The following is a 17,645-nucleotide window of genomic DNA, read 5'->3' on the forward strand; positions in this document are numbered from 1 at the left end:
CCCTTGTATATAGCCACGTTATCGTTACTCATTCTGTATCTGTTATTACTTTTATTATTACGTGTTTTACTTTTCTATTATTTCTCTATTTTATTTCTCTCTGCATTGTTGGGAAGCATTTCAGTGTTAGTCCACACCTGTTGTTTACGAAGCACGTGACAAATATTTGATTTCATTTGATAAAATAAAAGGTGCATTCCATCACAGAAAATGATACCCTTGGCATATACTTGGCAGATTTACAGCCTGAGAATGAGAACAACACTAGACGTTAATCAAACCAATACGGCTAACCCTTTCATTTCTAAATGCTCTCTGACTCACTCATCCCCAGCTCAGTAACAGCCTCACTCTGGATAACAGAGAGGTGTCAAGACTCCAGACAGTCTATCCACCTCACCACAAAGAAGTCAATGGGCCTTGAAAATATGCACCTGTCACTTCATTGCCTCCCCTAATGCATTTAGCACTAATTCCTCCAATAGATGCTGACAGTTATTCACAGAGACTCCACTCTGATGCTCTGTGAACCTTTGTCCAGTCACCTGTGCATAATTTCTTCATTCTGAAACGATGCAAAACAAATGTGCATGCCAAACATCTATCCAGCAGTTTTGGGGAGTACAGCTTGCCTTGAAAATACACTATCATCATCACAGTATGTAACAAAGCAGCAGAATATAATAATATAGAGTTAAATGTACTGGTTAACTTAAAAGCCTCCAAGCACGACATATTGCATTAATATCTAATATAATGTTGTGCTGGCTTAGCATTTTCTCCCCGGGCTGCCTGCTCCTGTAATAACATCTCTATTAATGCAGTAATGAAAACATAATACTTTTGCTGCTTCGAAGTAATATTTGAATAACTCATAATTAGATAAGATTCTCATTTTGCTGAAAGTCGATTTTCTGTATGTTGGACCTATACACCAACAGTAAGATCTGTTCTCTGTACAGTAGGAAACCAGTCAAGCAAAACTTGAAATATCTGATATGAAAGTTTGTGAACTTCAATTTGAGTACAGAACATTTTCTTTATAAAGAAAATAAGTCAGTGATAATGTGATTATCCCAATGCTGAGTGTCTGCCTTCTGCAGTCTGTCATGAGATGGGGGTCCCACCCTCAGTTATGAGAGCACAGTTGTGAATGCTGTATGGTAAACCAGAGCATGGAACCCAGACAGATTGATGAGCAAGTGGTCCTCTGTTCTGACATCACACGGCTGGAGAAGCGAGAAGGCACAGACACTGAATCAGCCTCAACATCAATTACTACAATGAATTGCCCTCAGTTAAACTCTCTGAACATATGATTCAATCCCATCAGTAACCATTACAGTAAATTCCATTATCAAATGCAATGAAGGGTCAAACTAAATGAAATGAACTAGTTTAACAGCCGTTACCAAATTAATGGGCATATTGTCGTCAACTTAAGTGTATACTAGCTGCTTGCCAGAACATGCAGGTAGATTTAAAGGTAAACCATGAGGGAATCAAAGACAACCCAGAGTGGAGCCCTTAGTTTGGTATAAACTGCTATACAGTAGATAAGTGGGCAACCTATCAATATCCCCCTTTAGATCTCCCATCTATCTACTGGAGGTTCTAGAGGGGCTGTGCCACTGAGATTACACACAGAGGGAATCATTACTTCCACACTACCAATGGAACCTCAGCTGAAACTCACAGCGAAACAAAGGGGATTTTACAATTGCCTTTTAATCCATTGGCTTTGGCCGTGTTTCCCACTTCCCTCCAGGCAGCTTTTTAAACCATTAAATCTTCTGTTTATATTTCGCTTCCTCATTGCAGGATATGTGCCTGCTGAAAGTGTGCCAGTTGCAACTCTTATCTCCACTGTCAGGGAACAAAGGGGAGTGGATCCCACACTCACTGTATTTAAACATATAGCTCACACTATGACACATTCATTGTTAAGAATCATAACAGACTGAGGTTAATTATGTGATTGTGTACAATTTCTTACTGTCAGAAAAATCCTAGAAGCCTATGGTGATTCCTCGACGGATATAGTTATTATGGGGACAGTCACAGCAGCTGAAGGAGGAGACAGCATGGTTTGTGTGCTAAGTACTTATGAGGCCGATTGTAGACTATCCATGCTTGATCCTCTATTGGATCTTGTTAAGCTGATGGATGAGAGGTAGGGATGGCATATGGGCTATTTTCCCCAGCCAGAAGTCCCATTGGGACACAGTTCAGTTTCAATTAAAAGAGGGGTGAGTTTGAGAGGAGATATTACATTTTCAACTTTGGGAAGAAATTAGAAATCACATTTTATTTAAATAAGTAAAATAATGGATATTTTAGCTCCTAACAATGACTGTTTTATGAGGTAGTAATCTGCCTAGTCTGAATGTGTTTTCTTACAGTACGATTCATTATATTGAGTAAGTGCTTTAATTTCTGTGTGTATGTGCTCTATAATTAATGTGCATAAAATTCACCAATCATTGGCGTAGTGCAGTTTTGCGAGCCCCCCTGCAAGGTCTGAGCATCATGTACCATAGAAGCAAAAATAACTCTCCTTACTGCGATCACACAAAAGTGCTCATTTATGTAATCATTTTGAGGCAATTCGATGTTCTTTTACAGAGATTTTTTTTTCTTTGACAGATTGTTCGTGGAGAGCACTTAGTAACGGTTATCTCAACTGTCCCACTTGGCACAGACGTCAGTTCAACGTCTAGTTTTGATTTACATTTGGTTGAGTTTTCAACTAACTTCAATTCAATGGGAAATCAACAACAACAAAAAATCACCCTGGGTTAAAAGTTGGGTGAAGAAATATACAATTCCCTTACGTAGATAACTAAAGCTCGGGGGCCTCCCGCCTTGCGTGGGTTGCAGGGTTGTATCCTATGCCACTGCCACCAGCATAGAGTATGCGCACCCACACTATCTCGCTCCCGCTCACTTTTTCTCTCTCACTCTCCCTCCTTTACAGCTCTAGCTCTATGAGCAGAGCCGGAAGGCTGATTTTCATCATTAATAGTGGAAATACAATCTCCTAAAAAAAGTCAAATCAGTGAAAATGTCATTTCCAACTACAGTAATGACTTGCTTAAACAGATATAAAAGAAATACACTGACCCCACAGATGATAAGCAAAGAGCTGAAAATGTTCAGACAAAATATGATGTAAAATCCTTTCAGTCCATTAAAGATCAGTCTTCTAATTATTTATTAAATTAAATTAAATGTATTCTTTGTGTTTCCTCTTAAACCGCTCACTGCTCTCACAGACCAAAAGCATATTCCACAGATGGCATTGAAATTACATTTGAAAATCACGTTTTACAAGCGCACACAGAGGGTCGTTTCACATAGCCTTTGAAATACATGTAAAATGTTCTTACATTACATTACCTTATAGTCTACTGAGTGAACTGATCAGAGACCATTAACATTTAGGATTCCAAATCAGGAAGTATAACATCTAGTACAACTCAAGGCAAGGGAGACAGGAGGTTTTTATTGTGTCCTCATTGAACCAATTTGGTAACCAATTATAATTCCATTACTCTCTATAAGGTGTAGTTCACCTTGGAGATACCCCACTGGGCAAAAACTGGTTGAATCAGCGTTGTTTCCACATCATTTCAACAAAACAAATCTATGTGATGACATTGAATCAAGTGGAAAACTGATTGGAGTTACAAAAAGTCATCGTTGCAAGGGAATTTTGTATTTCTTTCACCCAACTTTTAACATAAATCCAATGACTGGGTGACATTTTTTGTTGATTTCACGTTGAATTCAAGTTAGTTGATAACTCAACCAAATGTAAATCAAAACTAGATGTTGAACTGACGTCTGTACCCAGTGGGACAGTTGTGAAAGCCTTTACTAAGTGCTCTCCTCGAACAATCTGGAGGAATACTTTTTTTCTCTGTACAGGAATTGCCTCAAAACGATTACATAAATGAGCACTTTTATGTGATTCCAGTAAGGAGAGTTATTTTTGCTGCTATGGTATAATATAATAATATGCCATTTAGCAGACGCTTTTATCCAAAGTGATTTACAGTCATGCGTGCATACATTTTTGTGTATGGGTGGTCCCGGGGATCGAACCCACTACCTTGGCGTTACAAGCGCCGTGCTCTACCAGCTGAGCTACAGAGGACCACATGGTACATGATGTGACGTAGAGCTTCCATATTACTAGTTCCACCTTTTTCTTGGTTATGACAGGCTCAACCATAGAGAACAATCTGAAGGCTAATTTCAAATGCAGAGGATAACCATCCTCATCGTGTTCTGCCCAGCCACCTTTTGACAGAAAAACTGGCCTGTCATCAAAGAGATGATGACAGAAAGACAGATCTGTGGCTGAGTGACGACAACAGGCCTTTATGCTGCTGAGTTTGATGAAGACTTGAGGAGGTCCACCCGAATAAAACTCAGGTGAATCTCATTCATAATACTGAGTAATTAACAACTTATAGCTACTTAGTAATGAGTATTACTAATTCACTCTGAGATTCAATCTGCTATCTAAAGTTCCAAAGCTATTACCTGTACATTTTCTTAATACACCCACTTCTGTGTTGTAATTGTAAAGATTTTAGGATTCTACAGAATAAAGAAGAGATGAACAACATGCAGAGAGCGACAACAGGGAGAATGTTCGACATGCTCAAGAGAAAGAAATCTTCCAAGGAACAGTCCAGTGTTGCTAATCCAGTGGAGAGGAAGGATTCTCAGTTTGCCATGGGCTCATGTACATACCTCGTACAGCTAAACACTGAGACTTTTCTGGAGCTCTGAACTGAACCATGCAAATATGTCATTTGCAGAGGGATTGGATTCTATACATATGTTTCTACTCTGTAGTGGGAGAAACTGATGGGCAGTGACGATATACAATCTTACACAATATGTACCTCTGAACTCATTTGTGACTAGTTTGAGGAAACTAGGCATTTGTTGCACATCACTACTTCACAGGAGCCGCATTTGAACGTAAACATTCATTTGGGCAGAAATGCCTTCTGGAACTTTCATGTGCCTTAATAACAAACTCGTATTCCATCCATAAACACAAATAAAATTGTTTAATTACTAGACTAGTTGGTTTAGCCATGGAAAAAGACAGGAACCTTCCCGCTAGCCATGATTGGCTGAGATAATGGATGGGCTGGAAATGCCGGGAGATGAGTTTGGATTGGTCTGCCATGTAGCATGCTTCTGTCTATAACGGGAGCTGCTCAGTATGTGTTGACAGTCCTTTCTACCACACCGTTTTTGAAATATATAAAGTTAGCCATCGAGAACAACAAAAGTTTTGCTACTTTTCTCAACAACATTGACGCCCCTAATTTAGCAGGCATAATCGACAGATCAGTTGGAAAAAAGTGATGGGCTACTTTCTGCACATGCCACGGTCAGTGTGAACTGGAGTGACCGGACACAACGCTGGCCAAACAAGATATAGCTACAAACAAAACTGAGTTAAATGGTTCCAGTCTGTCATGAAGCATTCATCCATGTGTACGGATAAGAGTCTGGCTACATTTTCAGATATAACTTTCTAATTTTGTCAGAAAGTCGTTTTTATTGCGAGTTAAAGCGTACTGTTGGTTAGCTAGCAAACATTAGCTTGAAGGCTCGCTAGCTAACGTTACGTGTATGATCTGTATAGTAATATTATTCAAATCAGAAAACCATTTGCATTGCTAGTTATAGCCTAATGTTAGCTAGCTAACATTGAACCTAGTTTGTTAGCTTTAGCTACCTGCAGATTCATACTACAGCTATGACAATGTTTGTATTGGTAGTAGTATGATTTGGGATTATGCCGGTTCATTGTTTAGCTAGCTAGCTACTTAGCTAGCTACATGTCTAAAGAAAAGACTCCACTTCGGCTGGATTATTACATGACCCATCAAATTAGGCAGGTGTGTCTGGGGGTGATTACGGCCATCTATTGTATTTCATGAACATGTGTACATGTCTAGACAATAGTGACCCATCCACTTAGCTAGATGTGGCTGGGGGGTGATTATAGCATTTCCTTCACATGACCCATCAATTTAGACAAGTGTGTTGGGTAAGCTTCATCTAATAATGATAAAATATTTATAAAATATTTTTATCTGGACACTTTCTGTTTTTGATATTGCTACTATGCAAGTAAGTAACAACTTCACTGTACCAATATAGCGTGTGTTTACCACATGGCCTCACATGTCAAACCTTAAAGAGATGGGTGGGGCTAAGGCTTAAGAGGGTGTGAATGATGCTGAATGGGTGTAGACAAAGAAGAGCTCTCCAGTAGGTGTACCAAAACATTCAAGGGCCATTTTCTCAAAAGTGGGGTTACAAGTTCATCAACTTTCAAAGCAGAATTACTTTCCCAATGTTCCTCAACTGTAATGTATGATATACCATTTTCTAGCTCTGAGTCTCTACTTTTATCCAGTGTAAAAAACACAATTTCAAATGTTGCTACATAAGACCGAATCGAGGCGGTCGGTCACATTTATGGATTTCCATCTTGCTTTGACTATTAAGAGAGTCTGGCAGTCATGTTACAGTGAGAAGGCTCTTTGGAGGTCACTGTAACAATTTATTAAAGGTTACACACCTGACATGATGTAAAGTGTGGTGGCATTTCAACTCAAGTCGAAGCTCTTCGCTACAATCCCTATCGTTCAAACACCATTTCAGTATTACTGACTTATATGAACAATAGAAGGCATCACATTTGATGAAGGTATAATATTATGCCTGGATATGACCCTCTTCCTCTTCAACATTAAACTTAAAGATGCAGTCTGGGATCTTAAGCACCTACAAATTTGTAAGACATTAGACTAATTGGAATGCATAACATACAGTATATACTGTTTATCTGAACAAAACTATAAACCCAACATGTAAAGTGTTGGTCCGATGTTTCATGAGCTGAAATAAAAGATCCCAGAAATGTTCCATACGCACAAAAAGCTTATTTCTCTCAAATTTTGTGCGCAAATGTGTTTACATCCCTGTTAGTGAGCATTTTTCCTTTGCCAAGATAATCCATCCACCTTACAGGAGTGGCATATCATGAAAGCTGATTAAACAGCATGATCATTACACAGGTGCACCTTGTGCTGGGGACAATAAAAAGCCACTCTATAATGTGCAGTTTTGTCACACAACACAATGCCACAGATGTCTCACATTTTGAGGGACCGTGCAATTGGCATGCTGACTGCAGGAATGTCCACCAGAGGTGTTGCCAGATAATTTAATGTTCATTTCTCTACCATACGCCGCCTCCAATGTCGTTTTAGAGAATTTGGCATTACGTCCAACAGGCCTCACAACCGCAGACCACATGCCCTCCACATCAGGCTTCTTCACCTGTGGGATCATCTGAGATCAGCCACACGGACAGCTGATGAAACTGAGGAGTATTTCTATCTGTAATAAAGCCCTTACGTGGGGGAAAAACTGATTCTGATTGGCTGGGCCTGGCTCCCCAGTGGGTTGGCATGGCTCCCAAGTGGGTGGGCCTATGCCCTCCCAGGCCCACCAATGGCTGTGCCCCTGCACAGTCATGTCAAAATCCAGTACCAGTACATACAGTGGCTTGCGAAAGTATTCACCCCCCTTGGCATTTTTCCTATTTTGTTGCCTTACAACCTGGAAAGTCTCTCTTGGCAGGTTTGTTGTGGTGCTCCGTGGGATGTTCAAAGTTTCAGATTTTTTTTTATAACCCAACCCTGATCTGTACTTCTCCACAACTTTGTGCCTGACCTGTTTGGAGAGCTCCTTGGTCTTCATGGTGCCGCTTGCTTGGTGGTGCCCCTTGCTTAGTGCTGTTGCAGAATCTGGGGCCTTTCAGAAAAGGTGTATATACAGTATACTGAGATCATGTGACAGATCATGTGACACTTAGATTGCACACAGATGGACTTTATTTAACTAATTATGTGACTTCTGAAGGTAATTGGTTGCACCAGATCTTATTTAGGGGCAAAGGGGGTGAATACATATGCACGCACCCCTTTTCCGTTATTTATTGTTTAGAATCTTTTGAAACAAGTTATTTTTTTCATTCCACTTCACCAATTTGGACTATTTTGTGTATGTCCATTACATGAAATCCAAATAAAAATCCATTTAAATTACAGGTTGTAATGCAACAAAATAGGAAAAACGCCAAGTGGGATGAATACTTTTGCAAGGCATTGTATATATACAGTACCAGTCAAAGGTTTGGACAAACCTACTCATTCCAGGGTTTTTCTTTATTTTTACTATTTTCTAGATTGTAGAATAATAGTGAAAACATCAAAACTATGAAATAACACATATGGAATCACATAGTAATCAAAAAAGTGTTAAACAAATCAAAATATATTTTATATTTGAGATTTTTCAAAGTAGCCACCCTTTGCCTTGATGACAGCATTGCACACTATTGGCATTCTCTCAACCAGATTCATGAGGTAGTCTCCTGGAATTACATTTTACATTTTAGTCATTTAGCAGACGCTCTTATCCAGAGCGACTTTACAGTTAGTGAGTGCATACATTTTTTTCTTCTCCATACTGGAATGCATTTCAATTAACAGGTGTGCCTTGTTAAAAGTTAATTTCTGGAATTTCTTTCCTTCTTAATGCGTTTGAGCCAATCAGTTGTGTTGTGACAAGGTAGGGTTGGTATACAGAAGATAGCCCTATTTGGTAAAAGACCAAGTCCATATTAGGGCAAGAACAGCTCAAATAAGCAAAGAGAAACGACAGCCCATCATTACTTTAAGACATGAAGGTCAGTCAATCCGGAAAATGTCAAGAACTTTGAAAGTTTCTTCAACTGCAGTTGCAAAAAGCGCCATGTCTTTGTGAGATACAGAGTAGGTGAACGGATGATCTCCGCATGTGTGGTTCCCACCGTGAAGCATGGAGGAGGAGGTGTGATGGTGTGGGGGTGTTTTGCTGGTGACACTGTCTGTGATTTATTTAGAATTCAAGGCACACTTAACCAGCATGGCTACCACAGCATTCTGCAGCAATACGCCATCCCATCTGGTTTGTTGGGTCATTGTCCTCAACAGGACAATGACCCAACACACCTCCAGGCGGTGTAAGGGCTATTTGACCAAGAAGGAGAGTAATGGAGTGCTGCATCAGATGACCTGGCCTCCACAATCACCTGACCTTAAACCAATTGAGATGGTTTGGGATGAGTTGGACCGCAGAGTGAAGGAAAAGCAGCCATCAAGTGCTCAGCATATGTGGGAACTCCTTCAAGACTGTTGGAAAAGCATTCCAGGTGAAGCTGGTTGAGAGAATGCCAAGAGTGTGCAAAGCTGTCATCAAGGCAAAGGGTGGCTACTTTGAAGAATCTCAAATATAAAATATATTTTGATTTGTTTAACACTTTTATGGTTACTACATGATTCCATATGTGTATTTCATAGTTTTGATGTCTTCACTATTATTCTACAAGGTAGAAAAGAAAGCCATATCTCAGACTGCACATTTTAATATTTTCTTTTTATTCGCCAGTCTGAGATATGGCTTTTTCTTTGCAACTCTGCCTAGAAGGTCAGCATCCCGGAGTCGCCTCTTCACTGTTGACGTTGAGACTGGTGTTTTGCGGGTACTATTTAATGAAGCTGCCAGTTGAGGACCTGTGAGGCGCCTGTTTCTCAAACTAGACACTCTAATGTATTTGTCCTCTTGCTTAGTTGTGCACCGGGGCCTCCCACTCCTCTTTCTATTCTGGTTAGAGCCAGTTTGCGCTGTTCTGTGAAGGGAGTAGTACACAGCTATGTACGAGATCTTCAGTTTCTAGGCAATTTCTCACATAGAATAGCCTTCATTTCTCAGAACAAGAACAGACTGACAAGTTTCAGAAGAAAGTTATTTGTTTCTGGCCATTTTGAGCCTGTAATCGAACTCACAATTGCTGATGCTCCAGATACTCAACTAGTCTCAAGAAGGCCAGTTTTATTGCTTCTCTAATCAGCACAACAGTTTTCAGCTATGCTAACATAATTGTAAAAGGGTTTTCTAATGATCAATTAGCCTTTTAAAATGATAAACTTGGATTAGCAAACACAACGTGCCATTGGAACACAGGACTGATGGTTGCTGATAATGGGCCTCTGTACGCCTATGTAGATATTCCATTAAAAACCAGACGTTTCCAGCTACAATAGCCATTTACAACATTAACAATGTCTACACTGTATTTCTGATCAATTTGATGTTATTTTAATGGCCAAAAAAATTGCTTTTCTTTCAAAAATAAGAGACCCCAAACATTTGAACGCTAGTGTATATATATATATATATATATATATATATATATATATATATATATATATATATATATATTGTGATGTCACGAGAGGCTGTGTCCTGGAGGGACGTTACATCCCCTGAGATGGCTGCAAACCCAGACAGCTATGGCTCCATCTGCTGGTATGGTCGGGAACTCCACCCCTCTATGGCCAATCTTCCCACGCAGCTGAAACAGATCAGGAGCTGATGAGCTGGAGGTTTTTGAAAGGGAAGAGACACACTGAGAGTGAGTGTGTGGGTTGTGAAGTAACACAGTCTCCAACCTGGGCTCTCTGGAGGACAAGAGTGCTGCACGTCCACTTCCATGAGGAATATAAGGATTTGGAGATACTTACCTTTGGGAAAGACTCACCTTTGGATATATGCACCTGTGGAAATACGTGTGGGACATTTGGAAGGACGTTTTGCTGGGTTGGCCACTAGCTGCAACGTGGAATACAGTAAGACTGGGGAAAAGTTATTTGAGCGAGGGAGAGTTATGATTTTGGATGTGGAAGAGACATCCCTGAACTGTTAACCCTTAAAGAGCCACCAGAGAACAGAATTGTGTTATACTTTCGTTAGTTTCCCAAGACCTTTAATAAAATCCTTGTTTTGGTTGAACCTGGTCTCCTTGCACTACTTGAGCAATCCCGCTGAAAGCTGTGTAGCCTCTCGTGACATCACAGATGGTGGAGAATACAGGCACGCTCAAGCGTTAATAGTGCATGTCAGAGGAGGATACCGAAGGTTTGATCACCCAGTTTTCCAAGTTGGCCGTAGGCTCCCCCGCCGACTGAAATGGAGGACATATTGAAAGCCCTTGTTGCTGGCCAGCAAGCCCAGATGCAAGCAACCGTGGCTCTCTTGGAGGAGCAAAAGAAAGCCAACCTTCTGAAGGCAGAGGAATTGCAGTTGCAGAGACAGAGGGTTGTCCAAAATACCCGCCCAATAAAGGCAAGTGACTTTATATCTAAGATGGGAGCTACCGATGACATTGAGGCATACCTGCATGCATTTGAGGCCACGGCCACTAGGGAAGCCTGGCCCAAGCAACAGTGGGTTGGTCTGTTAGCCCCCTTCCTAACCGGGGAATCGCTGAATGCTGTCCGGGACCTGGGCCCTGACCAGGTTACTGACTATGATGCCCTGAAGTCTGAGATCCTCAGCAGATATGGACTCACAAAGTTTGGTATGGCCCAGCGCTTTCACAGCTGGACCTTCCAACCAGACCAACCTCCTCGGGCGCAGATGCATGAACTTGTCCGAATCGCAAGGAAATGGCTGGATCCGCAGAGGAATACAGCAGCGGCGGTGGTGGAGGCCGTTGTGGTGGATCGTTACCTCACGCGCCCTGCCTTATGAGGCAAAACGGTTCATCAGTCAACAGGCCTTGACCACGGCTGATCTGACCGTGGAAGCTGTGGAAAAGTACCAGGCCACAGCGGAGATGCTGAATGCTTCCCGAAAAGACCCCAGGAGTGCGGCCCCACCACAAATGGGAAGAACCCGTCCAAAGGACCCCAAGGTCTCGAACCCAGCCACGTCAGGACTTATCCCGGCTCCAGGGGGAGCCAGAAACCAGGCGGGTCCAAGAAGAGTACACCAGGAGGGGGAAACTCGACAGTGTTACCGGTGTGGGGAGATGGGACATATCTCCTGGCAGTGTGGGAAACCAGCCGATGAACCTATGCCCACTGCGGAGTCCTCCAGCTCAGCACCCACACACCGTTTTGCCTCGCTCTTGGGAGTCGTAGATGGCGGCCCAGATCGACCCCCCCACCTGCCCGGTAACTGTGAATCACCATGATGTGGAGGCCTTACTGGATTCTGGTAGCCGGGCCACCCTGGTGCGTAAGGATTTGGTGGGCCCAACGTGTCTGACCCCGGGAAAGTCCTCCCAGTTTCCTGTGTCCATGGGGACACCAGAGAATACCCCATTACTGAACTTACAATGACCAGCACACGGGGAACCATACACACGACGGCGGGGGTGGTTGATTCCCTCCCCGTCCCTGTCCTAATTGGACGAGACTGCCCAGCCTTTTACCCACTCTGGAGAGAGTCTCAGGAGAGGATAACCCGAGTACCTCGGAAACGGAGAGGCAAGACTCATCCTGGGAAGGCTCCGGTGCAATCCTCCGAGTTACTCACTCCCGCCCCGGGCTCTGATAGGGATGGCAGGTGCCCAGACCGACACAGAGACGGAGCTACAGAATCTGGACAAAGAACTGTCTGGTCTGAAGGGGACCGCTGAGAGGTATCGTTTGTTAAAGCAACAGTTAGACATGAAGACAGAAGAGTTAGATATCCTCCAGGCTAAACTCCAACAGAGCTCCTTCCCTAAGCAACAGGAGGAGCTGGAGAGGCTGCGCAGGACCATCGAGGAGTGTGAGGAGACCCTGCGCAGTAGTAAGGAGGTCCAGAAGAAGGCAGAGGAGAAGTACAAGGTGTTGGAGAACAAGATGAAGAATGCGGAGGCAGAGAGAGAGAAGGAACTGAAAGCTGCTCAACAGAAGCTAAACTCTGCTAAAACCAAGGCTGATGCGTTCAGTAAGAAACTCAAGGAGAGACAACAGGAGGCTGAGTCCCTGGTCCTAGAGTTGGAGGAGTTGAAGAGAGAGCAGTCTGGGAAGCACCACGGCAATGCGGACGCCCTCTCCCGGCGTGATGCCTTCTTCGCTGCCTTTACCCCGACGAGGACGTCGGTCCCGAGGAGGGGGATGTGTGATGTCACGAGAGGCTGTGTCCTGGAGGGACGTTACATCCCCCTGAGATGGCTGCAAACCCAGACAGCTATGGCTCCATCTGCTGGTATGGTCGGGAACTCCACCCCTCTATGGCCAATCTTCCCACGCAGCTGAAACAGATCAGGAGCTGATGAGCTGGAGGTTTTTGAAAGGGAAGAGACACACTGAGAGTGAGTGTGTGGGTTGTGAAGTAACACAGTCTCCAACCTGGGCTCTCTGGAGGACAAGAGTGCTGCACGTCCACTTCCATGAGGAATATAAGGATTTGGAGATACTTACCTTTGGGAAAGACTCACCTTTGGATATATGCACCTGTGGAAATACGTGTGGGACATTTGGAAGGACGTTTTGCTGGGTTGGCCACTAGCTGCAACGTGGAATACAGTAAGACTGGGGAAAAGTTATTTGAGCGAGGGAGAGTTATGATTTTGGATGTGGAAGAGACATCCCTGAACTGTTAACCCTTAAAGAGCCACCAGAGAACAGAATTGTGTTATACTTTCGTTAGTTTCCCAAGACCTTTAATAAAATCCTTGTTTTGGTTGAACCTGGTCTCCTTGCACTACTTGAGCAATCCCGCTGAAAGCTGTGTAGCCTCTCGTGACATCACAATATATATATATATATATATATATATATATATATATATATATATATATATATATACAGTGAGGGAAATAAAGTATTTGATCCCCTGTTGATTTTGTACGTTTGCCCACTGACAAAGAAATTATCAGTCTATAATTGCAATGGTAGGGTTATTTGAATAGTGAGAGACAGAATAACAACAAAAAAATCCAGAAAAACGCATGTCACAAATGTTATACATTTTTTTTTCATTTTAATGAGGGAAATAAGTATTTGACCCCCTCTCAATCAGAAAGATTTCTGGCTCCCAGGTGTCTTTTATACAGGTAACGAGCTAAGATTAGGAGCACACTCTTAAAGGGAGTGCTCCTAATCTCAGCTTGTTACCTGTATAAAAGATACCTGTCCACAGAAGCAATCAATCAGTCAGATTCCAAACTCTCCACCATGGCCAAGACCAAAGAGCTCTCCAAGGATGTCAGGGACAAGATTGTAGACCTACACAAGAATGGAATGGGCTACAAGACCATCGCCAAGCAGCTTGGTGAGAAGGTAACAATAGTTTGTGCGATTATTTGCAAATGGAAGAAACACAAAATAACTGTCAATCTCCCTCGGCCTGGGGCTCCATGCAAGATCTCACCTCGTGGAGTTGCAATGATCATGAGAACGGTGAGGAATCAGCCCAGAACTACACGGGAGGATCTTGTCAATGATCTCAAGGCAGCTGGGACCATAGTCACCAAGAAAACAATTGGTAACACATTACGCCGTGAAGGACTGAAATCCTGCAGCGCCCACAAGGTCCCCCTGCTCAAGAAAGCACATATACAGGGCCGTCTGAAGTTTGCCAATGAACATCTGAATGATTCAGAGGAGAACTGGGTGAAAGTGTTGTGGTCAGATGAGACCAAAATTGAGCTCTTTGGCATCAACTCAACTCGCCGTGTTTGGAGGAGGAGGAATGCAGCCTATGACCCCAAGGACACCATCCCCACCGTCAAACATGGAGGTGGAAACATTATGCTTTGGGGGTGTTCTTCTGCTAAGGGGACAGGACAACTTCACCGCATCAAAGGGACGATGGACGGGGCCATGTTCCGTCAAATCTCTGGTGAGAACCTCCTTCCCTCAGCCAGGGCATTGAAAATGGGTCGTGGATGGATATTCCAGCATGACAATGACCCAAAACACACGGCCAAGGCAACAAAGGAGTGGCTCAAGAAGAAGCTCATTAAGGTCCTGGAGTGGCCTAGCCAATCTCCAGACCTTAATCCCATAGAAAATCTGTGGAGGGAGCTGAAGGTTCGAGTTGCCAAACGTCAGCCTCGAAACCTGAATGACTTGGAGAAGATCTGCAAAGAGGAGTGGGATAAAATCCCTCCTGAGATGTGTGCAAACCTGGTGGCCAACTACATGAAACGTCTGACCTCTGTGATTGCCAACAAGGGTTTTGCCACCAAGTACTAAGTCATGTTTTGCAGAGGGGTCAAATACTTATTTACCTCATTAAAATGCAAATCAATTTATAACATTTTTGACATGCGTTTTTCTGGATTTTTTTGTTGTTATTCTGTCTCTCACTGTTCAAATAAACCTACCATTAAAATTTTAGACTGATAATTTCTTTGTCAGTGGACAAACGTCCAAAATCAGCAGGGGATCAAATACTTTTTTCCCTCACTGTATATATATATATATATATATTTTTTTTTTTTGCAGGACCTAACATATCATACAAAATGAATGACATAGTGCACCATTTTCAGGGTCCCGTTTTGAGCACTACATTCAAAACTGCTGGCTGAATTAATACCAAAGCTCTGGAGCATCACTTTAATTTCCTTCTACCTCTGCATCTTAACTATGGTATCAGCAGCTTGAGTATCAATAGGCCTATAGGTTAGGTTGACTCTCACAATAGGCGTGTTCACACTGCACCTTAGCCTGGGACTAAGAACAATGCAGTGTGAAAAGGTCTATGTGGTCACAGACTGCAACCGGAAAAATGTTTTAGACACAAATCCAGTAGACCACTTGCCTTGACTCCATATGCTGAATGCAAACTTGATTCACTGAACAAACTCCTATGAACTGTTGTTTGAGATAGGTACTTCTGCAACATGTAGCTGGGTATGAGAATATGCTGTAGAGAACTGTTCTGAAAGGAATGGACAAAGCCATGCTGACACATTAAAATCAGCAGGTACTTTCGTTGGAAGCCTTGAGATGATGAAAGATTCCCATGAGGTAGCTATCCGTATAAGGCGTTATCATGATCAGTAATAATTCACTACATGAACAAGCAATAAAACATATATTTATGATTCGAGAGGCATAAAATGGCACAACACCAATGCACAGTTTAAGAATCCCAGAATTAATAAAATATCAAATTATTCAAATATCAAAACCATACAGCTGAGGTGCACGCGTAATGATAACAAAAAACAATTGTTTAAAATAATGTCACACTTACCCCCTAAAAGTACCATGATTGATTGCAGCGCACGGAGATGCAACATGTTTCTTTTCGCCTCTTTAAAAAAATCTATGTAGATTTAGTGTTAATGGTTAATTCAAAAAGGGAGGCGAATCATATACTTGGATGCATCAAAACTGACTGCCAGATGTTTACTAATGTCCATTAACCATCCAAAAGATAGCTTATTAAGTTCCAAAAGTCATGCGTTTCTCTCATCCAATGTGAACAACCCTCAGCAAAATGTGCCCATTGCTGAATATCGAATGTAAATGAAAACGTGGCAATATGTAGGTAATAAATATTAAGTCATAAAAATACTTGTTAAAATTAGCAAATTACATGCTCAGCGCTATCTAGCGTTTGGTGACTTTAGCGCTTCGTTCCGCTTTGTCGAACAAGCTTATTAGGGAGAGTTCTCTTCTGCTACATGGGATCATGAATCACCATGGAAGCAGTTAGAAAAATTTCAATTTCTAATGAGGTTTGAAGTAGATTTTTTTATCCCCTTTCTTCACCCGTTTTTCATCCCTGTCTCCTCTGCATCCTTTGCTGAGAGATGTGACTCCGGATGCTGAAGTTTCTTGGCGTAAGGGCTCTTATCGTCGAATCCCAATGATTTCACTGAGAGTCACTGATACTTTAGCTGCAGAAGACCCAAGTTGTGATCGAATTGCACACGATATGTTTTCATATAGTTATTCAGGTGTCCTGTTACACCCGTAGAAATAAAACGTTTAAAATCACGCATAACTCCAACACAGGTTGTTTACAGCGGGAACAAAAATTAAGAATCCCATGTCGGACACAGAACAACGTAGTGGTTAGGCTAGTTCTTGTTTTATATCCGTTTTCATCAAACTTCGGCACTCCGTGTGGACGCTGACTATACAGCATGGAGTAATTATTTGCATTTGCCTCCGCTGGTATCCATGTTCCTTGCTGCATATATAGCCAAGTTATAAAGACATGACATTCCGCCCGCTTAAATCCATCCTCCTGGTACAGTGCACTGTCAACATCCTTTGTATAAATTGAAGAGGGAATTAAAACCAGAAGTCACCATTTAGATAGCCAAATTCTGGTCTAGGGGGAGTGTAGTGTGAAGTAAAGGCGGACGTACTACTCAGCACCCCACGCAGGCACTTTACAGCGCAGATGTGATGGGGTCCTAATGAAGATAACAGGTTTTGTGATTTTTTTTGACATGGTGACGTTTTTTGTTGAATTCACGTTAGTTGACATCTCAACCAAATGTAAATCAAAACTAGACCTTGAAATGACGTCTCTGCCCAGTGGGAACTCACTGAGGTAGCCAAGATCTAAATTATAATGCAGATATCTAAGAATACGTTTATTGACATATTTAACCCATTCTTTATGAACTTATATTCAAAAGGAAATTGCCAATTTATGTTGCCAAATTGTTCAGGAGTCTTAAATTGGACATATTGATTAGCGTTCATAGCAATCAGTGTCTGGGGTCCCCTGTCCACTTCCCAGAT

At 42.2% G+C, this 17,645-nt stretch overlaps 1 protein-coding gene across 1 annotated transcript in view; it reads right to left on the reverse strand.

Moving 5' to 3' along the window:
• LOC121550656 (transmembrane protein 132C-like) overlaps positions 1–17,264 on the reverse strand; it is a 46,420-nt gene extending 29,156 nt beyond the window's left edge. Inside the window, exon 1 of the mRNA XM_041863002.1 lies at positions 16,138–17,264. Coding sequence (XP_041718936.1) covers positions 16,138–16,183 — 46 coding nt within the window. The 5' untranslated portion in view covers positions 16,184–17,264. The remainder of the gene's footprint in view (positions 1–16,137) is intronic.
• Positions 17,265–17,645: the final 381 nt, after the last annotated feature.

The sequence above is a fragment of the Coregonus clupeaformis genome, chromosome 18, assembly GCF_020615455.1.
Source record: "Coregonus clupeaformis isolate EN_2021a chromosome 18, ASM2061545v1, whole genome shotgun sequence".
Taxonomy (NCBI): Eukaryota; Metazoa; Chordata; class Actinopteri; order Salmoniformes; family Salmonidae; genus Coregonus; species Coregonus clupeaformis.